The sequence below is a fragment of the Ornithorhynchus anatinus genome, chromosome 12, assembly GCF_004115215.2.
Source record: "Ornithorhynchus anatinus isolate Pmale09 chromosome 12, mOrnAna1.pri.v4, whole genome shotgun sequence".
Classification (NCBI taxonomy): Eukaryota; Metazoa; Chordata; class Mammalia; order Monotremata; family Ornithorhynchidae; genus Ornithorhynchus; species Ornithorhynchus anatinus.
Window position 1 is genome coordinate 34,641,368 of NC_041739.1, and position 25,658 is coordinate 34,667,025.

At 44.7% G+C, this 25,658-nt stretch overlaps 1 protein-coding gene across 3 annotated transcripts in view; it reads right to left on the reverse strand.

Moving 5' to 3' along the window:
* The window catches only part of ALPK1 (alpha kinase 1), a 102,796-nt gene that overhangs the window by 21,861 nt on the left and 55,277 nt on the right, over positions 1–25,658 (reverse strand). For all 3 annotated transcript variants that reach the window (XM_001507300.5, XM_039913811.1, XM_029076353.2), the window contains one exon: positions 190–388. In XM_001507300.5, the coding sequence (XP_001507350.2) occupies positions 190–388 (199 nt within the window). The remainder of the gene's footprint in view (positions 1–189; positions 389–25,658) is intronic.

The window sequence follows — 25,658 nt, forward strand, 5'->3', positions numbered from 1 at the left end:
GAAGTCAATGAGTTCCCAGAAGCGGAGCTAAGGAGGTGCGAGTGGGTTTGGAGAAAGAGAGGGAAAGAGATGGGTGGGGAGAGAGATGGGAGAGACCACGAGAGAGGAGAGATAAAGAGGAGAGAGAAAAGAGAGATGAGAGATAAAGAGGAGAGAGGGAGAGAGAGAGGAGAGAGAAAGAGTTGTCACCTGAGTTGACAGAGATGCGGGCTTGGCGAATAACCACTTGGGGTGCAATTGGAATATCGGGCTGCAGGCGGTGTAGACCTTTGGCGACTTGGAGGAGTTTGCTGGAGGCATCCACCCAATATAAGAATCGATCCATCAGGAACACAAGAGCAGCTGCTGTAGTAAAGTCTCGGACCAGGATTGAGGCTTTCAAGTATGCCTGAAAAGAACACCAAATGAATACGGCTCAACGGGAAGATATGGAGCAGGTTAAAAGAGGACCCGGCGTTCAGGATGGGCGTCTACGTGACAAGGCCTGTCATCGATCCTTCGGCACTTTGGATAGGGAGTGAAAGGGAAACACTTCTCAACCGAAGAAAACATTGTTTGTCTTGGACCTCTTAAAATGAGCTTCTTCAAAGAAGCAAAGCAGAAATGTGTCCTCTTACTTTTCCTAAAGAGTTCCTTCATTGTCAATATTAGAGGAAAACATTTTTGTAAATAGAGGAAGTTGGGCACAAAAAATTTCACTAATAATTATTTTATTTGGGGAGGCAATGGGACCTAGTGGAAAGACCATGGGACTAGAAGTCAGAAGACCTGAATTCCAATTCCAGCTTTGCTGCTGGCTTGTTGTGTGGCCACAGGCAAATTATTTTACGTGGTTGAGCGACTGTTACCTCACCTGAAAAATGGGGCTGAGATTCTTGCTCTCTCTAACTTTTAGTCTGTGACCCCAGTTTCAGAGAAGAACTACGCCTGATTTGCTTATTTTACACTGCATCTATCCTAGCACTTAGCATAGTACTTGGCTGAGAGGAAGTGTTTAATAAAAATCTACTGTCATTATCATCATCATACTATGCTTTGTTCTTCACAGAGGTAGCGAGGCAGGCATTGATAATGCAGTGGAAAACATCAAGTGATTTAAACTCCAGGAGACACTGCAATCAATCCATCTTATTTATTGAGCGCTTACTGCACTAAGTGTTTGGGAGAGTGTTTGGTAGATATGTTTCCTGCCCACAAGGAGCTTTTAAGCCAGTATTGGCACTAAAAATCTCTAAAATAATACATCAGTTTAATCTTTTACCCGTGGATGAGGAGTCCTCCTGGCTTGGGCACCTGCCATTGCCTTTCAACACTTAAAACTCTTGACTATTTTGAGCTCGCAATGTGTAAATGAGCAATGTGGTAGTAATACCGTTTTCCAAAAATATGAGAAGATGCCAACCAGCTGGATCAGGCAACCACAGTTCTGACTTAGTAGCTATGTGAGAACTGGGGAGAAGAAACAGGGTGACTCAGTATAAGTCTAAACCCTAGCAAGTGGCAGAGCTGGGACTAGAACTCAGATCCTCTGACTCCCATGCCCTTTCCACTAGACCACACCACCTCCAGTAAAGTAGGAAGCATACATTTTCAGTTATTTTAATAAAGCACTTTAAGCAAGTAACTAACTAGTTTCTTTGCCCACAAGGGACACACAGTTACTGACCATCAACTCTGACAATCATAATGACGACGATGTAAGTAGAACAATCAATTTGGAAGCCAGAGATGGAGCTGCAGTAACCTTGGATGATAATGATTTTCCCACATTAAAGCCAGGCCTTTACCCTATGGCAGTTTCCTTTCAGAATTCTTCGAAAAAGAGGTTCCCTGAAGATGCTCAGACTGACGGAGTGTATTGGCAATGTGGTGTCGGACTGCAGAGCATACAGGAAGTTGAATGAGCGATTATAGTTTCTAACCTACTCTCTGACTGTGAGATTCCTCAGATTTTCCTATGTTAAATCCACAGATGCCACTACTGCCTTACAGAGAAACCAGTCAATCAGGAGTCTCTATGGAGCATTTACTGTGTACTGAGCATGGTATTATGCACTTGGAGAGTACATTAGAAGTGGCAGACATGATCCCTGCTCTCAAGGAGTTTTCAGTCTAGTAGGGGAGACTGACAGTAAAATAAATATCCCGGAGGAGAGATAGGAACCTAAGTACTATGGGGGTTGTAAGTATATCCCTCCTGCTTCGAACTCCTTCTCCCTTCACTTCCAGCAGACGACTGCTCTCCCCATTTTTAAAGTCCTTCTGACATCATATCTCCTCCAGGAGGCCTTCCCTGCCTGATTAATCTCTCATCTCTCCACTTGCTTTCCTCCTCTACCGCAACTCCAGCACTTTCATATCACCTAACCTCTGGGGACTCTCTCCTCTCTCTCCCAGTGAACTACCCCGTCATCTATCCCGTGATCCCAGGGCCTTAGCGGGCAGCCAATGGCCCAGAGACCAATGGCCCAGAGACAGCTTGATTTGCTGCTGGACAGTGCAATTAGATGTTGTCAGCTGGTGTGCCCCTCACCACGATTTCCCAAACGCTGAGTATAGTGCTCTGCATACGGTAAGCGGTCAATAAATACCACTGATTTACAGACAGCGAGGAGTCTAGACTATCACCCCAGTGATGGGCTTCTGGGTTGGGAAAGTGAAAGTGGATAGAGCACGGGCCTGGGAGTCAGAAGGTCATGGGTTCTAATTCTGGCACTGCCATTTGTCTGCTGTGTCACCCTGGGCAAGTCACTTCACTTCTCTGGGCCTCAATTTCCTCATTTGTGAAATGGGGATTGAGATTGCAAGCCCCACGTGGAACAGGGACCGTGTCCAACACGATTTGCTTGTATCCACCCCAGCGCTTAATACAGTGCCTGGCACATAGTAAGTGCTTTACAAATGCCATAATAATAATTATTTTTATTATTGACAGAGATGGGAAATTTCTGAGAAGTGGGTTGATCAGTCAATCAATGGTATTTATTGAGTGCTTACTGTGTCTACACTGTACTAAATGCTTGGGAGAGTACAATACAACAGAGTTGGCAGATAAGTTTCCTGACCACCAGGGGCTTACAGGATAGAGGGGAAGATACTAAAATAAATTATGCATATGCACTTAACTGTAACGGGGCTGAGAGTGAGGTGAATATCAAGGGCTTGAAAAGGTACAGATCCAAGTCCACGATGTCTTAGGCAGTTGAGAGATGGAGGAGGATTAGGAGGGAATAGAGGCCATTGGATTTGGTAAGAAGGAGATCATTGGTGACTTTAGAGGACAACATCTGTGGAGTGAAGGGGACGGAAGCCGGATCGGAGAAGGTCGAGGAGAGACTTGGAGGAGAGAAAATGGAGGTAGAGAGTTTAGGAAGGAATATGAGAAGTTCTGTTTCAGAATTTGAAGACAGAAACATGAAGAGAAGAACCATTTAAAGCCAAAGTGAACCCGACTTCAGATCACTTGAATCCCTTCTGGCTATACCTTCAAATCAATGAATCCAATGAATCGGTGGTATTTTTTTGAGCACTTACTATGTTCAGAATGCTATACTAAGCACTTGGGAGAGTACAATACAAACTACAACAGGTGTAGTTTTAGTCTGCTTTTACAATGTGAGTTTCTTGAAGGCAAGGAACATGGGTCTTGCTTCTGATGTGCTCTCCCAAGTGCTGTCAGTGTTTTGTTCACTGTAAGTGCTTAACCACCGATTTACTGACTGGTGCTTATGGTTGGTTGGCAGACAGTAGCAACAGACAAACCAGCCTGGACATTTCTGGGTAATATTTTTGTTCTTTTGTTCTCGTAGTAGTGTTTAGCGGGACTGTGTGAATCTCCGAGGGCCGCGTGGAAAAGTCAAGAGCCTGGGAATTAGAAGATGCGGGTTCCGGTCCCAGCTCTGCTACCGACCTACTATTGGGCAAGCCTCTTAACCTCTCTGGGTCTCAGTGTCCTTATGTATAAAAGGGGGGGTGATAGATTGTGAGCACTGTATGGGGCAGTGATTATGTTTGAGTTGCAACCTTGTTTGTACCCCGTGCTCAGCACATTGTATGCACCTAATAAATGTCATTACTGTGACTTTAAGCCCGTCAGTGGGCAGGGACTGTCTCTATCTGTTGCCTATTTGTACATTCCAAGCACTTAGTACAGTGCTCTGCACATAGTAAACGCTCAATAAATACTATTGAATGAATGAATGAATTACTATTAGTGATATAGTCAATAATGTTTTTATAGAGTGCCTACTAAGTGCAACACTTCACACTAAATAAACATTTTGCAGCTGACTGAGATGTGGGCCTTGTATGCTCTGCACACCCTTGGTTCTCCCACTGAGGCTGAGGAACTCTCTGCCTGCCCCTAGCACACTCTGAATCACGAGGAGAAATCCTGCCCCTCTTGCCACAGTTCCCTAATGACCGGTGTTTTCATTTTTTGAATCACATATCTGTCCTTGTCCCTTATGTCATTTTTTTTTATGGTATTCGTTACGTGCTTACGGTGTTCCAGGCACTGCTCTAAATGCTGCAGTTCATAGAAGACAATCAGGTCGGACACAATCCCTCTCCCAAAGGGGGCTCATGGTTGGAGAAGCAGCGTGGCTCAGTGGAAAGAGCCCGGGCTTTGGAGTCAGAGGTCATGGGTTCGAATCCCGGCTCTACCACTTGTCAGCTGTGTGACTGTGGGCAAGTCACTTCGCTTCTCTGTGCCTCAGTTACCTCATCTGTAAAATGGGGATTAACTGTGAGCCTCATGAGGGACAACCTGGTTACCTTGTATCTCTTCCCGTGCTTAGAACAGTGCCCTGGAACACAGTAAGCACTTAACGAATACCATAAATACCAACAAATACCAACATTATTATTAATTTCCATTTTATAGATGAGGTCACTGAGGCCCAGAGAAGGGAAGTGACTTGCTCAAGGTCGCATAGCAGACAAGCAGTGGAGCCGGGATTAGAAGTCAGGTCCTTCTGACTCCCAGCTCCCAGACTGTATCCACTGGGACACACTGCTTCTCAGCAGCATTTTTTAACTAACATTCCAGTATACCTGTCTCCATTCCTCCCCAAATATATTCAGAGATTATGAGACCCTTGAGGGGCTTCCCACCTCTATACTTTCCTAAGGCTTAGTACAGTGTGGGAAGCAGCGTAGCTGTGGGAAACAGCGTGGCTCAGTAGAAAGAGCACATATCTGTCCTTGTCCCTTATGTCATTTTTTTTTTTAGGGTATTCGTTAAGTGCTTACTGTGTTCCAGGCACTGTTCTAAATGCTGCAGTTCATAGAAGACAATCAGGTTGGACACAATCCCTCTTCCAAATGGGGCTCATGGTTGGAGAAGCAGCGTGGCTCAGTGGAAGAGCCGCGGGGTTTGGAGTCAGAGGTCATGGATTCGAATCCCAGCTCTGCCACTTGTCAGCTGTGTCACTATGGGCAAGTCACTTAACTTCTCTGTGCCTCAGTTATCTGTAAAATGGGGATTAAGACTGTGAGCCTCACGTGGGACAGTCTGATGACCCTGTATCTACCCCAGTGCTTAGAAAAATGCTCCGCACTTAGTAAGCGTTTAACAAATACCAACATTATTATAGTGCTCTGCACACAGTAAGCACTTAATAAATACTATTACTAAGAACCAAAGACGATCCCTGATGACAAGGAGCTCAGAATCTAATACAAACATAATCTGCTGCTTTCAATTATGTTTCCATAAATCTCTTACTTTAAGTTTCCAGTAAAATAATATACACCATCTAAAAAAGAAATGCTGGTTATGTCTTGCAATTGAGTATCGATATTTTTTTCATTTTCCTCTAGACCGTAAGCTCGTTTTGGACAGGGACTGTGTCTACCAACTCTTTTCTATTATACTCGCCCAAGTGCTCACTACAATGCTCTGCACATGGTACGCGGTCAAACGTACGATTGACTGATTGAGAAAGCTACCGAAAAAGCTTCAAACAAACTAGTAATGTATACTCTAGCTCAATATCCTCATTTGTGAAATGGGGCTGATGATAATATCTGACTCTCTCTGCCTCACGGGGACATAGTGAAGGTAAAATGGGATAATTTATGTGAGAGTGTTTTGGGAAAAAAGAGTGCTAGACAAATTCCAAGAATTATTCTAGTTCGGCCAGACCGAACTGATGTTTCCAGTGCTGGTTTTGGGGTAATCTTTTTCAGGTCTCTAGCTGGTAGCAGCAGTTTTGGTGGAAATTTGGATTTCCTAGCTGGGGAAGGTCCCAAAAAATGAGCTGGAGTCTCTGACTCACAAAATCCTAATGTCATGAAGCTTGGAGAGAAGCCCTAAGTTGTGCAGGCCAAAGAGAGAGTGCAAGCTGCTGACCTACTTGAATCTCAGTGAGTAGCATGGCCTAGCAGATAGAACACAGGCCTGGGAGTCAGGAAGCCAAGGGTTCTAATCTTGGACAAGTCACTTTACTTCTCTGTGCCTCAGTTACCTCATCTGTAAAATGGGGATTAAGAGTGTGAGCCCCATGTGGGACATGTACAGCATCAAACCTGATTAACTTGTACCTACACCAGCACTAAGAACAGTGACTGGGCCAATACTAAGCGCTTAACAAGTACCATTATTATTATTATTATTACAGTGCCTGGCACATAGTAAATGCTTAACAAATAACCATAATTACTATTATTTCGGGAAAGAGTTATCACAAGAGAAAAAAAAGTTCACCTGATTTCCATTGGCTTCTCTCTCCCGATGAACCATCCTCCTAGGAGTAGATTCCTTGGGTCCCCCCCACTCCCCATCCCCCCGCCCCCTATTCAGCAAGCCCAGGAACAAGCAACAGCTGCTTTCACTTTGCTCCCAGCCCCGTGTGAACTCCTCATGTGGTTGGCTATTGTGCGGAGTCTTGGTTGGGACAACCTCCCCACCAGGGGCATGGGAGGGGCTGTCATGGATATTCTCCTTAATCACTGCCCCCAACAATGAGGAGATCCTGTCTGGGAGTGGTGAAGGGGGTGGGCTAGGCAGGCCGAGCCGGGAGACTCTGAGTTTTAGTTTATCGGCTGTTTTTTTTGGACTTCTAACCTGGCAGTCCTCATCGGTACTGTCACGATGTGCATGTTTATGTCGCCTTTTAATCAGTCGTGCCGCCCGCTTCTTCCCCCAGTGGCTTTTTATCATGGTTGTGGATGTGAACATGCACAGTGAGATGACCGTTCGGTGGGCTCATTTTATGAATCTTAACAGACGAATCACAAATTAGAGCTTTCTGTGTTGGACAAGACTTACCCCTAAAATCCTAGAGATCTCCAAATAATAACTAGTAACTGAGACCTAGCTGCGGTCCAGAGGAATCAATGTTTATATCCCTTGGCTTCAGCAGACCACAGTAGGGAAGGCCTCCGGTGGGAAAAAGAGAGGGAAGGCCTCCGGTGGGAAAAAGAGTTTCAAGATTCTGCAAACAGCTTCCCTCTTCTTGAGGAAGAACGCCCTCTTTCCTCATATCTGACAGACAATGACTCTCCTCACCTTCAAAGCTTTATTGAAGACACATCTCCTCCAAGAGGCCTTCCCTGACTAAGCCTTCTTTTCTTTTTCTTCCACTCCCTTCTGTGTCACCCTGCCTTGCTCGCTTTATTCATCCCCCTTTCCCGGCCCACAACACTAAAACACATATCTGTCATTTACTTATTTATATTAATGTCTGTCTCTCCTAGACTATAAGGTCATTGTGGGCAGGGAATGAATCTGATATGTTGTTATATTGTACTTTCCCAAGCACTTAGTACAGAGCTCTGCACACAATAAGTGCTCAATAGATACAATTTACTATCAGTCGTGTTTATTGAGGGCTTACTGGGTTTGGTGCACTGTACTAAGCGCTTGGGAGAGTATAACACAACAATATAAGAGACTCATTCCCTGCCTATAACAATCTAGAGGGGAGCTTCCAGTCCGCCGCCAATTCAATGGGGGACACTGTATCGAGGTGGGGGACAGTGGAAAAAGAGGCTTTTAGTGCTCAATTTATACCACGGCTAGTGTGGGCTTAGCTCTGGCAGCTTAGGGCTTGCCATGTCATGTGGTGGTGGTGTTGATGATGATAGTCACGGTATTTTTAGTGCTGACTTATGGGCCAAGCACTCTACTAAGTCCTGAAGTAGATACAAAATAGTTAGGGACAAACACAGCCTCTGTCTCACAGAATCTGAGAAGTTGGGAGAGAGGGTATTTTATCCTCACTGTAGAGATAAGGCAGCATGGTCTAGTGGCAAGAACATGGATCTGGGAGTCAGGAGACCCAGGTTCTATCCCAGATCTGCCGCTGGACTGCTGTGTGTGTGTGTGTGTGTGTGTGTCTGAGACACCTAAATCTACAACTCCTCCCCTGTTCTCTCCCCCCTGCCCCAAGGCTCGTATCTCCTCCTACCTTCAGGATGTCTCCATCTGGATGTCTGCCCGCCACCTAAAACTCAACCTGTCCCAAACTGAGCTCCTTATCTTCCCTCCCAAACCCTGTCCTCTCCCTGACTTCCCCGTCACTGTGGACGGCACCACCATCCTTCCCGTCTCACAGGCCCGCAACCTTGGTGTCAACCTTGACTCTGCTCTCTCATTCACCCCAAACATCCAATCCGTCACCAACAGCTGCCGGTCTCACCTTCACAATATTGTCAAGATCCACCCTTTCTTCTCCAACCAAACTGCTACCGTGCTGGTACAAGCTCTCATAATATCCCCATTGGATTACTGTGTCAGCCTCCTCTCTGATCTCTCTTCCTCCTGCCTCTCCCCACTCCAGTCTATTCTTCATTCCGCTGCCCGGATCATCTTCCTACAGAAACGCTCTGGGCACGTCACTCCCCTCCTCAAAAACCTCCAGTGGTTGCCTATCAACCTTCACATGAAACAAAAACTCCTCACTCTTGGCTTCAGAGTTCTCCATCACCTTTCCCCCTCCTACTTCACCTCCCTTCTCTCTTTTTACTGCCCACCCCGTACACTCCGCTCCTCTGCCACTCACCTCCTCACTGTCCCCCGTTTGCGCCTGTCCGGCCGTCGACCCCCGGCCCACGTCCTACCGCTGTCGTGGAATGCCCTCCCTCCTCACATCTGCCAAACTAACTCTCTTCCCCTCTTCAAAGCCCTATTGAGAGCTCACCTCCTCCAGGAGGCCTTCCCAGACTGAGCCCCCCTTCCCTCTGCTCCTCCTCCCCTCCCCATTTCCCCTTCTCCTGCACTCTGCTCTTTCCCCTTCCCCTCCCCTCAGCACTGTGCATATTTGTATATATTATTTATTACTCTATTTATTTTGTTAATGATGTGTATATATCTATGATTCTATTTATCTTGATGATGTCTGCACCAGACTACTTGTTTTGTTCTGTTCTGTTGTTTCCCCCATTTAGACTGTGAGCCCATTATTGGGCAGGGATTGTCTCTATCTGTTGCCAAATTGTACATTCCAAGCACTTAGTACAGTGCTCTGCACATAGTAAGAGCTCAATAAATACTATTGAATGAATGAATGAATGTGTGTGTGTGTATGTGTGTTGATGAGTCAGTTGCTTAAACTCTTTGGGTTTCAGTTTCCTTGTGTGTAGACTGGGGATAAGATAGAGAGCCCCTTGGGGACCAGAACTGTCCAATCTTGTATTTACCTCCGTGCTTAGTCAATCAGGCAGTCAATCATAATCTCTTAGTGCTCACTTTGTGCAGAACACTGTACCGAGTGCTTGGGAGAGTACAATATAAAAGATATACTCCCTTCTAGTACAAAGTAAGCTCTTCCATTAGATTCTATGCTTGCCTGAAGGGGGGGATGGTATCTACCCACTCTGTTGTACTGTCCCAAGCACTTGGTACAGTGCTCTGCACACGGTGAGCACTCTCTAAATCCAGTGGTTGATTTACTGGTAATAAATTCCATAAAAAAAGATGAGAAAACTGAGGCCCAGAGAGGCTAAGTGGCTTGTTGAAAATTCCACAACTGGTCAATGGCAGAGCTGGGACTAGAACCTGTTCTCCTGACTTCTGGACTCATGATCTTTCACACTGTTTTCCACTCCTGTGTTTAGACAGTTGCACTGTTGTTTGGGAGGGTTCAAGTGCTGTAAGTCCCGGGCGCCTTAAGGGCCCAAACCTGAAACAAATCGGTTGAGTTGTCTGAGATCTGCTTTAGAATGTAGTTTCCCCTTCCCAGCAGCTCAGGGGGAAGGCATGGGGAGAGAGTCTACTGAAGCGCCTGGTTGTAATTCTTATGACGGAATCTGTTCCCTGAATCTACTGTCTGTGGGGAAAGCTTGGGAAACACAGAGGCTTCTAGATGGCAGCAGGAATCCGGGAGGAGAATAATAATAACAATAATAATAACAACTGTATTTGCTAAGTGCTTACTATGTGCCAGACACTGTACTGAGCATTGGTGTAGATACTAGATTCATTCATTCAATCGCATTTATTGAACTCTTACTGTGTGCTCAGCACTGTACTAAGTACTCGGAAAGTACAATTCAGCAGTAGAGACAATTCCTGTCCACGATGGGTTTAGGTTGGACACAGTCTGACCCACATGGGGCTCATGACCTTAATCCCCATTTAACAGATGAGGGAACTGAGGTACAGAGAAGTTAAGTGCCTCAAGGTTACATAGTAGACAAATGGAGGAGCCAGGATTAGAACCCATGTCCTTTTGATTCCCAGGTCAATGCTTAATCCACTAGGCTATGCTGTTTCTCTAAGGCAGAGTGGCAGGTCTGAGGTCTCAAGGTGAGAGAAAGACAGATGAGTCTTTCTTGGGAATCAGGTGATGGTATGGCCAGAGGGAGACCATGATGGTTTCTTAGGATTTCCTGACAGTGAGGATTTCTAGAGTAGACTGGGGAATTGAAGGAGTCTGGAATCTCATTTACTGAATGTTCTTTTCAGTGGTGTAACATCTCACCCACCCGCTAGCCCCCGGCCTGGCAGGAGTAGTTTGAGTGTGATCCTGCTTGGAGCAGGGGGTTGCCTCTTGAGGTTCTTTCTTGCCCAGGTAAGGAATTCAGGCAGACCGGTCTGGTAAGGCGAGATCAGAAATACTGATCAGAAACACACTGCTCTTTTTTAGCAAAGACATATGAGGCGAAGTCCTAGAAAGCACCAACCTTTGCCAATTGCAATTGCAGCTATAAACCAAAGTGAGCGATTAACCCTCCTTTCAGTTTCACCAGGAGTCAGTCATTTCATCAAACAGACAAAACAAAGCTATAATAATAATAATTATGGTATTTGTTAAGCACGTATTACGTGCCATACACTGTTCTAAGCTCTGGTAGATCCAAGGTAATCAGATTGTTCCACATGGGGCTTACGGTTTTAATCCCCACTTTACAGACGAGGTAACTGAGGCACAGAGAAGTTAAGTGACTTGCCTAAGGTCACAGAGGAGACAAGTGTCAGAGCCAGGATTAGAACCCATGGTTTCTGATTCCCAAGCCCGTGCTCTTGCCACTAAGGCCATGCTGCTTTATGTATATGTGTGTGAGGAAACAAAGAGAATTCTCAGAGTCCGTGTCATGTCTTGGTTCCCAATTCTAGTGTTAACTTAACACCCACCTCCAAGAGCTATTTACAAATCACCTTTGATGGAATTCAATTCAATCCAAGAATATTTATGAGTTACCTAGTAGGTACAGAGGCTACTGATTGCTTGAAAGAATGCAATAAAAGAAAAAGATACTGTTCCATTCCTCAAGGACCTACCATATAATTGGGAGAATCTTTTCTCCACCTGATTCTAAGGCATGCGGCTACATCAATCTAGCTAAACTTGGCTCTGTCCTGAGAAGCAGCGTGGCCTATTCGATAAAGCATGAGCTTGGGAGTCAGAGGATCTGGGTTCTAATCCAGGCGCTGCCACTTGTCTTCTGTGTGACTTTAGGCAAGTCACTTCACTTCTCTATGTCTCAGCTACCTCATCTATAAAAAGGTAATCAAGACTGTGAGCATCATGTAGGACATGGACTGTTTCCAACCTGATTAACCTGTATCTACTCCAGTGCCTAGAACAGTGCCTGGCACAAAGTAAGTGCTTAACAAATACCATTAAAAAAAAAGAGTGGAGACTGGGGAAATAAATTGCCGTTCTACCAGGAATTCATCTGTTAAAAGGAATAGAAGACAACAAAACTGCTAAAGGAGAGACCACTTCAGCGCTTCCACCAAGGATCCAAAACCTAATTGGCTAGGGTCATTTACTGACTAATACAAGCTTGTAAGAGCATTGACCAACACTGAGTGAAGAAAAAAACCTGCAGCATGACCAATGAGATACTTAAGAAGTCTCTTAAAAAGACTGAGAAAGTGGAAAAATCATCACCATTAACTACCCAATCCACCAATGATATTTACTGAGCCCCTACTGAGAAGAACACAACTGTACTAACCACTTGTGAGAGTCCAACAGGAATGTGATAACCATTCCTTGACGTTCAGAATCTCCCAATCTAATGGGGGGTGATGGACAAATTCATGAAAAGCAGGAGCAGAAGGAAGAACAGGAGAATAATCGGTAGTAGTATGAATGCGTCAGGATGAATTATCTGGCTAAATCATTTAACATAGAATTGAATTTACTGATGTAAAAGTACTGATATTCGGGATACCACACTTAAGTGCTAGGGTGGCTGTTGGATGGATGTGATTTGGGATTCTGTTAATTAAGTGGGGAAGGTTTTCTGGAAGGGTAACCACTCGCTCCCTTTGCTCTAGCCCCCTCCCTGCCCCACAGAACTTATGTGTATATATGTTCATATTTATAATTCTATTTATTTTATTTATGATATATATATATAATATTTATTTATATTGATGCTACTGATGCCTGTTTACTTGTTTTGATGTCTGTCTCCCCCCTTCTAGACTGTGAGCCCATTGTGGGCAGGGATTGTCTCTATTTGTTGCTGAATTGTACTTTCCAAGCACTTATCATAGTGCTCTGCACACAGTAAGTGTTCAATAAATATGACTGAATGAATTGAATGAATGAATGAATGAATGAATGAATGAGGGTTTTGAAGACTGTGAAGCAGCATGGTCTAGCAGAGTCAGAAGGACCTGGGTTCTAATCCATGCTCCTCTACTTCTCTGCTATGTGAGCAATCATGGGCAAGTTACTTAACTTCTCTGTGCCTCAGTTACCTCATCTATAAAATGGGGATTAAGGCTGTGAGCCCCATGTGGGACAAGGTCTGTGTCCAACACAATTAACTTATACCTACTCCAGTGCCTGGCACATAGTAAGCGCTTAACAAATACCATAAAAAAAATGGGAAAGCAGTTGACTGGTGCTAGGAGAGCAGTATAAGCAAGGGGTTGAAGAGGGAGTCAGAATGATGTAGTGTTAGAAGGTGAGTTTAGAAGGGATTTAGAAAGAAGTAAGGAATACAGAGAGTTAATATTTAAAGGTGAAAGGTGATGTAGAGTCTTGAAACCAACTGGCTGGTGTTCTTGCTTGAAAATGGAGGGAAGTGGAAAGCTCCTGGAAGTTTTGGAGGCGTGGAGAGATGTGTGCTGGTCAGCTTTTCAGTAAAACAGTGCTCTGCCTACAATAAGCGCTCAATAAATCCGATTGAATGAATGAAGACCTTCAGGACAGTAGCTTGTAGTGATGATGGATTGAAGAGTGAAGATGTTGAGTCATTAACCCCAGTGAGGAAGATGCTACTGTAGTGAGTTTTTGCTATGGAAAAGAACCTGAATCAAGGAATCCAAATTGATGGAGAGGAAGGGATGGGCCTGTACAGTGTTGAGGAGGAAGAAAGGACAAGTTGATTGATAAGAAAGCAGGAGTCATCGTCATCATCGTGATCGCTGTCACTGTCATCATCACTGCCAGAGTTTATTGTGTATCCGATAAAAGCAGAAGTAAAAGCATTCAGGCATGGCCAGTCACATCCCGACCCTATAGAATCGCCATACTTCTATACCTCTGTCTCCCCTAACTTTTGGTTCTTCTCCTTGTTTCCACTGAGAAGTAGACTGACTAGAAAAAGAGACAGGAGGAGGCAAAGGGAACAGAGTCCACAGTCTGGGGATGGGCCTGAGGAAGGAAAGACAGTTCATAGGGATGTGGTACCCTATGATGGAGGAATTAATCTCCCTATAAGCACCTGTAAGCTGGAGCTACAAACGCCCCTTTCTGAGACCCACAAGGCCAGGCTATATATTTTAGCATAGAATATTGCCTAATCTATTTTTCCCCTTCCACCCCTAATAGATTGCAGCACAAAAGCCTGAGAGAGGGTGACCTGCCAAACAAAAGGGCCTTTGAGTCCCTTGGAGAAGTAGACTTGGAGAAGGATGGAAGGAATCCAAGTGGCCCTATTATTTCCACTTGCACTAATTAGACATTTTTCTGTCAGCTATTGAGCACTGCTGAGAGGCCAAACTCACTGAATTCATTTCTAAAGTGTTTACAGAAGTTTGCATCTGTTTGTGTCTCTTCAGGAGGAAAATAAGCACTTCAATAGCATTGTGAAAAATCTAAATGAAGCATCCTATTCTGGAGGGCCTGGCAGGCCGGCAGCTGCATAATTTAACTCCGCTCATTGCCGAAACCCCTTGCATTTCTCTCCAAAGCCGAATGGCCACGAAATGCAGAGAAGTCAACTTGAGAGAACCCTTTCTTTCTTTCTCTCTGTCTCTTTTTAAAAATGGGCGCACGCTGTGTGGGACATGGTGATTTAACAGGGTGTCAGGCACGCAGCTCCTCTACCGGGTTTCTACCAGCACGCGGAGAAATTAATACCCACTTCTTTCATTTGCTGCCAAGTGAGAGGCTAGGAAATTCCTCAGGGGCACGATCCAATACGCCACGATCCCGGGACCCTTCACAAGTGTTCGCCGGCGACACCCCGACATCGTTTAAACAAAAGCGAAAAGGAGGGCGGAATGGCACAAGGGGTGATAGAACTCCAAAGGGCAGTTTTTTTGATAACCGTCAAAATGTTTCTGGGAAATAGATGATTGCTTTTTGTTTCTTTCTTGAAGCACTCATTGAATTGCATGGCGCTTCATTTCCTGGGGGTTTCCTGGGTACCTCGGCTTGGCATGATGAAAGTGGAATATTCAGAAATGCGATCCACCCGGGAAGAATTTATAGTCCAGAAGGGAACAGAAATCCTGTCCATTTCTCTCTCTCTTCAGAGGTTTACTTAAAAGCAGGGTCTCCAAATTTTCTTTGAATCGGGTTATCATTGTGTATCTAAGAAAGAATGCGTGCATGTGGATGAAAGAGGCAGTGTGTGTGTCTCTGTGTGTGTGTATAGAATGAGACCCCCACACAAACCAACCCATGAACCTCAGTTGTTTGCTACATCTGTTTGCCGGGGAGGAAAAGTGAGGCTTTAATTGAGTTTACGGCACAAAGGGAAACTCATGGCCGGGAAGCTGAGTCAGGTGGGGACGGAATTAAACTCCACCGCAAGATTTCTCTACACAGATGATGGGAGAGAATGCTAAGGAGCCTCTTCTTAAGGGCCTCTACTTAACGGCAGAGAGAGAAAGAGAGTGTGCTGTTTTCATGGTTTCTTGCATTAGCGAGCTAGCCCCTCCCTCTGTTGCGCTTCCAGTTTGGGTCCCAGATCTGGGTTCAAAGCTGTGATGTGTTCTCAGCAATGACAATGGCAGCTGTTCTTCAGGGCAGGGGGGGCGGCGGGTGAGGGGTGGAAGGAGAGAGTGGGGGAAGCTCAGAACCAGAGCCATCTGGCACAGCAATTGGAAGGAGCGGTGTAAAGGGAAATTATTGCAGCAGAGAAATTGAGAGATTGGAAGAAGGAGGGGGAGGTAGATGGAGGAGAGTGTCCTGGGTTGAGAGTTAATGCAATAAGAACTAGGCAACATCAATAACTGAACAGTTAATTCCAGTCCACATTAACAGCAGAGCTAAACAGCGGAGCTAAAGTGGAACAGAAAACCAGAAGAGGTTAGCTGCGGAGAAAACTGAGGGATGCCAAGAACTACATATAATAATAATAATAATAAAATTGTGGTATTTCTTAGGCATTTGCTATGTGCCAGGCACTTTACTAAGCACTGGGGTGGATACAAGCAAATTGGGTTGGACTCAGTCTCTGTCCCACAAGGGGCTCACAGTCACAATCACCATTTTACAGATGGTGTAACCGAGGCCCACAGAAGTGAAGTGACTGGCTCAAGGTCACACAGCAGACAATTGGCAGAGCCGGGATTAGAACCCGTGACCTTCTGGCTCCCAGACCTGTACTCTATCCACTACGCCATGCTGCTTTACAGTTTGCTCACCATAGGGCAGGGGGTTCCTGGATGGAGAGAAGGAACTTGGGATTTTTTTTTTAAGTTCAGGAGCTCAGTCCTCAGTCATTTCCAACCAGCCCCTATGACATAGGGTGACCAATGCAACATGCTCTCTCCTGCTTCCTGCTCACCCTCTGCCTAAATCCCACTCCTCGCCCCTGTTTCTTCTCTGCCTAAACATGGCATCCACTAGACTGTAAGATGCTTATGGGCAGGATCCTGTCTTTTGCTTTTATTGCTTTCCCTCAAGCACCTAGTACAGTCTTCCACAAACATGAGCTGTCCAGAACAGTGCTCTGCAGAGGAGTATTATTATTATTATGGTATTTATTGCTAAATCCAGAGTGGTGGGGCAGGGATACAAGGATATCAGATCAGACACTGTCCTTGCCCCACCTGGAGTACACAATCTAGCATCCCTTTTGCAGGTGAAGAAACCCAGCCTGAGAGATAAGTGACTTAATAATAATAATAATAATAATGTTGGTATTTGTTAAGCGCTTACTATGTGCAGAGCACTGTTCTAAGCGCTGGGGGAGATACAGGGTAATCAGGTTGTCCCATGTGAGGCTCACAGTTAATCTCCATTTTACAGATGAGGTAGCTGAGGCACAGAGAAGTTAAGTGACTTGCTCAAGGTCACCCAGCAGGCTTGTCACAGAGCTGGGACTAGAACCCAAATCTCTTGACTTCTGGTCTCCTGCTCTTTCCACAAGCCATGCTGCAAAAGACGCTCAATAAATACCGCGTGAACGTGCCCTTTTTTCCCTGTTTGGGATGCAGTGCGTCTAGTTGGACTTGCGAATGAAGAACGAGAGGACACGTAATTGTACTTAGATGACTATGTGGGTTGCCTGAAGAAGAACTAGGGTTCATGTGAACCTGGCCTCGTCGCCAGCAACGATGAAGCTCTGAATATCTTTCCAGTGCCTGGCATAGTGACACACCATCATCTACCCTTGAAAATACTCAACTACAGACTCTGAAAGGAAAATCTTTTTCAGGCTGCATGTGTTTCTGCTACAGTGCAAAAGCTGGGCTGTGGAAGAATCTCACATTATGGGAAAAAAAAAAACGCATGAGAGAAACCAATGGCTTCGTGGGAATTAATGGGCTATGGAGTAGAAGGCTCAACGATACCAATATGAATGAAATTTTTTGATATAAATTCCCATATTATTGTTCTATTCACCGCTAGGAGAATGCTTTTGAAACCTTTGCCACTCACTGTTCTTTTACTGTAAAAACAGTTCAGGGATAGCAGTGTTTTCAATATGCATTTTGGCCGGAGCACAGTTAGGGAGTCAGGGAATGTGTTTCTGACAACATGAACCTCCTGGGGCTTGGGATGAAACATTATCACCACTTACTGTGCCAAGCACTGGGAAGCAGGATGGCCTAGTGATAAGAGCACAGGTCGGGGATTCTAGAAAACTGTAAGATTGTTCCTCCACTGTGTGTCTTCTGGCAGTCCATTTAGAAGTATTTAGTAGAAGAGTAGAAGTCAGTGTGAAAAAGCTCTCTTTGGCTGTGACAGTAACATGCATTATGGCATAAGTACTAATGATATTTGCTAAGCATTTATTACGTGCCAAGCACTGGGAAGCAGGATGGTCTAGTGGGAAGAGCATAGACGTGGGTCCTAATCCAGGCTTTGCTGCTTACCTGTTGTGTGACTTTGGGCGAGTCACTTAACTTCTCCGTGACTCAGTTTCCTCATCTGTTCTCCCCCCTACTGGGACTGCGAGGCCCATGTAGGACGAGGACTGTGTCCGATCTGCTTAATTTGTGTCTACCCCAGCACTTACTGATAATCAATTCATGGTATTTATTGAGCATTTTCTGTATGCAGAGCACTATGCTAAGCTCTTAGGACAGTACAGTACAACAGAGCTAGCAGATATGTTCCCTGCCCACATTGAGTTTACAGTCTAGAAGGGGTACATAGTAAGTGCTTAACAAATACCACAATTATTATTATTGCTAATAATAATTAAAAAAAAATACAATCAGATTGGAGAAGCAGCGTGGCTCAGTGGAAACAGCATGGGCTTGGGAGTCAGAGGTCTTGGGTTCTAATCCCGGCTCCGCCACTTGTCAGCTGTGTGACTTTGGGCAAGTCACTTCACTTCTCTGTGCCTCAGTGACCTCAACTGTAAAATGGGGATGAAGAGCGTGAGCCTCTCGCGGGACAACCTGATTACCTTATATCTACCGCAGCGCTTAGAACAGTGCTTGGCACATAGTAAGCGCTTACCAAATACCATCATCATCATCACATACAGTTTCTGTGCCACAAGGGTGGCTTAATCCAGAGTTAAATGGCAGAGCTGGGATTAGAACTCAGGTCTTCTGACTCCCGGTCCTCTGGTCTTTGTATTAGGCCATGCGGTTTCTGTGACATGTCCCTAAGTGGAATCAGTCTCTCCCAAGGGCAAGAGAAACTAGGCAGCTATTAACCTGCACCTGCTCCTGCCCCGATGACCCAATACCAAATCAAACCCGCTCAGAAGAAGCCTTCCAGGAAGCCTTGTCTTTTGCTAGAAGACTTCCAGAGGAGCAACTGTTGGAAAGAGTTGGGCACTACCTCTTATTAACAAGACCAGAAATGATGGCTCTCTGAGTAGGAGGAGTTTTACAGGAAACCTCACACAAGCGTTCATACAGAAGGCCTTCCCCAACAAAACCCTCATTTCCCCTTCTCCCTCTCCCTTCTGCATCGCTCTCGCACTTAGATCTGCATCCTTTATTCACGCCAACCTCAGCCCCACAGCGCTTATGTCCATATCCGTAATTTATTTTAATGTCTGTCTCCCCCTGTAGACTGTAACCTCCTTGTAGGCAGGTAATGTGTCCAACAATTCTGTCATATTGTACTCTCCCAAGTGCTCAGCTCAGTGCTCTGCACCCAGTAAGCGCTCAATAAATATGATTGGCGATGGACTGAAAACTAAAATCCAGAATTCTGTCACTGTACCTGTCCGTGGGGATATTTAGCGCTTATCCAAACCAGTCTGTTTTCATCTCGATGAACTCAATGAAATATATATGCCTCAACAACAAAAAACAGAAGTTTAGGATCATTCTGTGTCTTTGTCCTAAAAGGGAGCTAAGTACTGACCGTGGAGAGGAGGAAGAGAAGCAGCATGGCCTCGTAGATAGAGGACAGGCCTTGGAGTCAGAAGACCTGGGTTCTAGTTCTGACCCTGCCACTTGTCTGCTGTGTGACCTGGGGCGAGTCACTTTACTTCTCTGTGTCTCTGTTCCTTCGTCCGTAAAATGGGGATTAAAACTGAGAGTTTCATCTGGGACGTGGCCCGGGTCCAACCTGATGAGCTTGTATCTACCCCAGCACTTAATACAGTGCCTGGCGCATAGTAAGTGCTTAACAAATACCATAAAAAAGGGAAGGAATCTTGAGTGTAAGTACATTCGGCAACATTTATTAGGCTCTGGAAGAAATTCAGAATCCTGCTTGCCTAGCAATGACCAGATCCATACCTCATCAGGATTCATCTTTATGTAAAGCCTCATCTCTTTTTTTCATTAAGTTCATTTCTTGTCCATCGAGTCACCTGGCTGCTGGCAGACAGTTCAATTTGAGCGTGTTGCCTAGCCTACTTCTTTCAACCTAATCAGCTCCTCTGGAGGCTTGGCTCGTTCTTGGGTTGCTCATTACCGTTCGGCAGGCATGTAAACGTCCCGCCGTTGGGTTAGCTCTCATCAAAGGGATTGTATGCCTGGTTCTGGGGCAACCACCAGACAGGTTTCATGATTGGAATGTTAAGGACCGAGCCACCATTTCATTCTATTCCCAACTGAAACTGGAAAGTACCAAAGAGGAGGTTTCAGGGGGTTTTCAAGACAATTTTGTCAGGTTTAATTCTACTCCCTCTTAAATGGAAACTTGGAAGTATATAACTCCAGTTTCTTAGTTGGTTTTAGTGTCCAGACATCTATTCCAGGGCTTAGAACGGTGCTTGGCACATAGTAAGTGCTTAACAAATGCCATCATTATTATTTCTGCTACCATAAATGGTGAACTAATGTAATCAATCAGTGGTGTTTGTTGAGCACAGACTGTGTGTGGAGTATTGTACTAAGCGCTTAGGAGAGGGCGATACAATAGAGTTGGTAGACATGATTCCTGCCCAAAGACAGGAGTTCGAGGACTTGGGTTCTAATCCCCACTCTGTCATCTGCCGGGTGCATGAACTTGGGCAAGTCATTCAACTTCTCTGCAACAGTTACCTCATCTGTAAAATGGGGATGAAGACAGTTGAGCCCCATGTGGGACCAACTGATTATCTTGTACCTACCTCAGCACTTAGTATAGTGTCTAGCACATAGTAAGCGCTTAACAAGTATCATTAAAAAAAGGAGGAGAAATAAAGAAGAGAAAAATTGGTCTTCATAATCACTCTTTTTTTAAAAAAGCAATGTTTGGTAGAAGAAATTGAAGTTCAGATAGTAGCAATTTACTAGGTTTCTGTTTTAATTCCTGAGTGTAGAAGGAAAATCACACGTTTGGAAAACATTTCCGTGTTTCTTGAAGCTACCAAAGGGGCAAAGCAGTATCTTAAGGGGTCAGCCTCGAATATTGGGTGGGGATGAGTTAAAGACAGTTCTCAGATTTCGAATCTAATAGTAGCTCTGTGAAAGTCCGGTACAGAGGGCATTCACTGTAACTTTAACTGTGAAGATCTCATTTTCACAGTTCTATAACAAAAATGTTGACTTTTTTATGAATCTTGAAAAGAAATAAGAAATGCTTACTAAACACAGGCTGTTGTAGGCTAATGATGTGAGCCTAGCAGTGCAGTAGGAAGAACCTGGATAGCAAAAGACATGAATTGGGTTTAACAAAGCGGCAGCTCTTAATGGCTCAGTGGAAAGAGCCCGGGCTTGGGAGTCAGAGGTCATGGGTTCCCATCCCGACTCCGCCACTTGTCAGCTGTGTGACTTTGGGCAAGTCACTTCACTTCTCTGGGCCTCAGTGACCTCATCTGTAAATTGGGGATTGAGAGTCCCACGTGGGACAGGGACTGTGTCCAACCCGATCTGCTTGTATCTATCCCAGCGCTTAGTACAGTGCCTGGCACATAGTTAAGTACTTAACAAATACCATAATTATTATTATTATTGTTATTATGGAGCACTGGTCTGGAAGTCAGAAGGACCTGGATTCTAATCCCAGTTCTGCCACTTGTCTGCTGACTCGGGCAAGTCACTTTACTTTTCTGTGCCTCTACCTCATCTGTAAAATGGGGATTGAGACTGTGAGCCCCATGTGGCACGGGGAATGTATCTGACCCAACTGTCTTGTATCTACCCCAGCGCTTAGTACAATGCCTAACACATAGTAAGCGCTTAACAAATACCACAATTATTATTAGGCAAGTTACCTTCTCAGCTACCTTAGTTTCTCCATGAGTAAAATGGGAACAACACTAAGAGGATGTCACTCTGGAGGGCGGTGGCAAATTATACAAGATCATTCCTTGGAAAAAAGTTCAGTGTAACTCAATTGCACAACACTTAAAATGAAGCTGCCTCCAGCAAAATCACAGTCTAACTCAGAGACTGAGAAGAGAGCCAGAGAAAGGTTAAATATCAGTCATTAGAAAATACAATCTTGAGAGTGGTAAATAACTAATTTCAATTTATTATTATTGTTATTGTAGTTCTTGACCAGGTCAATCACTGGTCTAAGCGCTGGGGTAGAAACAAGTTAGTCAGGTTGAACACAGCCTCTATCCCACATGGAGCTCACAGTTTAAGCAGGAGAGAGAAGAGGCATTAATCCCCATTTTACAGATGAGGAGACTGAGGTGCAGAGAAGTGAAGTGACTTGCTCAAGGTCACTCAGCAGGCTACTGGCAGAGACGGGATTAGAACCCAGGTCCTCTGATTCCCAGGGCCGTGCTGTTTTCACTAGGCCGCAATACAGCAGAAAAGCAATAAAATTGATAGGAGCACCTGAAGATCCTAGTCTGAGCCACCCCAGTCCCCAACTCTCCTTGACGCCTGGCGGAGATGTGTCAAGAGTCAAACATGGTGAAACCCCTGGGAACCTTCTCTCCTCACTTATCCTGTGCATGAGGGTAAGCTCTTAGTTAAGCGCTTAGTACATTAAGTGCTTAGTACATTAAGCACTTAGTACAGTGCTCTGCACCCAGTAAGTGCTCAATAAATACGATTGAATGAAGGAGGGGAAAGCAAGGGATGGAATTTTTAGTCACGCAGAGCTTTTTCAAATTTTAGAACGTTGGGAAAGTTTTGGTTGTGTCTGGACACTGGATGATCTGGATTGCTGTACCTCGAGGCCCCTTCTGGTCTCCTTTAGCACACGGCTAGGTGAAATGACAGCTTTGTCTTTTATGTTGTTTCTGAATTAATGTTCGCTCATCTTTCCAATTGCGCCTGTAGCCAACCCTTCTCCACCTTATTTTTGGATTGGGAGCCCCTAGAAGGCCACCGACAGTCTCTAACTCTCAACTAGGTGTTTTTTCTCTAGTAACTTCTAACCATCCCAGTGCTTAGAACGGTGCTTGGCACATAGTAAGTGTTTAATACAATCATAACAGTGGAAAGAACCTGGGCTTCGGAGTCAGAGGTCATGGGTTCGACTCCCGGCTCTGCCACTTGTCAGCTGGGTGACTGTGGGCAAGTCACTTAATTTCTCTGTGCCTCAGTTACCTCATTTGTAAAATGGGGATTAACTGTGAGCCTCACGGGGGACAACCTGATTACCCTGTATCTACCCTAGCACTGAGAACAGTGCTCTGCACATAGTAAATGCTTAACAAATATCAATATTATTAAAAAGTGGAATATTATGCACATAGTAGACACTTAATACTCTTCCTCCTTCTCCTCCTCCTTTCCTTTTCCTCCTCCACCTTCTCTTCTTCTTCCTCCTCCTCCTCCTCCTTCTCCTCCTCCTCCTTCTTTCTCCCCTCCTCCTTCTCTTCCTCCTCTTCTTTCTCTTCCTCCTCCCAGACTTACAGTGTGACTGTGGACTGCAGTACAGTATATCAGAGATGGTCTTGGCAGCTTGACAGATGCAGGAAGTCACAAAGAGGACAAAATAAAAAATTTTTACATTTATCGTGAACACTTTTAAAATTCAAAAGAACCAAAACATCTCTCTCAACGTTCCTGAAATCTAGAGGCCAAAAAATCAATCTGAATGCCAAGAAAGGTCCATTAAGATCCCAAGGGCACTCATTATGGCAAGAGAAGCAGTATATCCTAGTGGATAGCGCATGGGCCTGAGAGTCAGAAGGACCTGGGTTCTAATCCCGTTCTGCCACTTGCCTGCTGTGTGACCTTAGGCAAGTCACTTCACTTCTCTGGGCCTCAGGTCCTTCATCTGTAAAATCCGGATTAAGATTGTGAGCCCAATGTGGGACAGGGACTCTGTCCAACCTGATTAACTTGTATCTACACCAGTGCTTAGTACAGTGCCTGCCTGACGCACAGTTAGCGCTTAACAAATACCATATTTTAAAAAATGCTTCGTTGAGGGCATCACACAAGCGTCATTTCCCATTACCTGAACAGGGCCTGTGAAATAGGTCCATTTATTCAATCTACTGTCATTTAATTTCCTTAGCCATACTTAAGGACCACACGAACTCTACAAACCTATATTCAAATGCACAGCCATTTTTCTGAGAAATATTTCCACCCCTGCACACTGCACGAGTCATAAAAAAAGTCCCTAAGACAGAGGCTTTATGTTGATGACTACCCTGTGGAAGTATATCCTCAGGGAGGCATGGGTTGTCAGCTTAGTTCTATGCACTGACAGAAACTAGAAGAAGGCTGAGCCCATTCGCTAGCTCCGCGGACAATCTTCACTGGAAGTGGCTGCCTTGGCAGCTGACAGAGAGTAATTGACAAATAATAGCTGACATATCGTTAACAAACAGTAAACTGATAAACAAAGAAGTAGACTGGCCTCCTTTGAGGACAAGAACAGTATCTCTGACTTTCTTCACATTCATACCCCTCTAGACTCTAAGTTCATTGTGGTCAGGGAACGTTTTTACCAATTGTTTTATAATGTACTCTCCCAAGAGCTCTTCACACTGTAAGTGCTCAGTAAATATGGTTGACTGATTGAATTCCCATGCTGCCTAAGGAAATCCTTTTCACAGAGTGGCGTTCTATGCATTCATTCATTCGCTCGTTCCATCATATTTATTGAGCGCTTACTGTGCGCAAAGCACTGTACTAAGCACTTAGGAGAGTACAATATAACAATAAACGGACACATTCCCCGCCCAAAATGAGCTTACAGCTTGAAGAATAGTAGGATAATAGAGAAAAGGAATAGTAGAGAAGAAGCAGGCATAGCTTAATGGATAGCGCACGGGCCTGGGAGTCAGAAGGCCTTGGGTTCTAATTCTGACTCTGCCATTTGTCTTCTGGGTGACTTTGGGCAAGTTGCTTAACTTCTCTGTAAAATGGGGATTAAGATTGTGAGCCCCATGTGGGACAGGGACTGTGTCCAGCCCGATAAGCTTGTATCTACTCCAGCACTTAGTAGAGTGTCTAGTGCACAGTAAGTGCTTAACAAATACCTTTTTAAAAAAATTCTGCTTAAAGTTGGAACTTTCAATTTAAGTGATTCCTAACAGTTCCAAAGCTCCCGCAAGGAAACCATTGGGCCTATGATTTCTATTTCTCTAAAATACTGGCCAGAATTGAACAGGCTTCTACAGTCCTACAATATCATAAATGATCCCAAGACTATTGTTTTCCTAGTACAATTGTATCAATATCAATCAATCAATCATATTTATTGAGTGCTTACGGTGCGCAGAGCACTGTACTAAGCCCTTGGGAGAATACAATATAACAGATTTGGTAGATATGTTCCCCGCCCATAATGAGATTAGTCAATCAGTCGGTCGATTGCATTTTCTGAGGGCTTACTTTGTGCAAAGTATTGTACTAAGCACCTGGGAGAAAGGAGCAATAAACAGACACATTCCCTGCCCATAACGAGCTTACAGTCTAGAGCTTACACTCAGTATGAACATATAGAGAAATTTCCATCTGAGTTGTTGAAAGGGAAGACTTTGGGTCAATCTCCACCGAAGGCCATTTTAAGATCTAACCAAGTCTTGTAAAGCTGATTGGAAAGTCTTTCTTTCAGCGTTTCAACTACACAAAAGCCCAGATCCGAAGAGCAAATTCAGAGTTGGAATTTGGAAATTAAAAAAAATATTGTCCTTGGCAGCCTATAATAATAACAATTATGGAATTTTTTAAGCACTTACGATGTGCCAGGCACTGTACTAAACGCTGAGGTGGATAGAAGCTAATCAGGTTGCACACAGTCTGT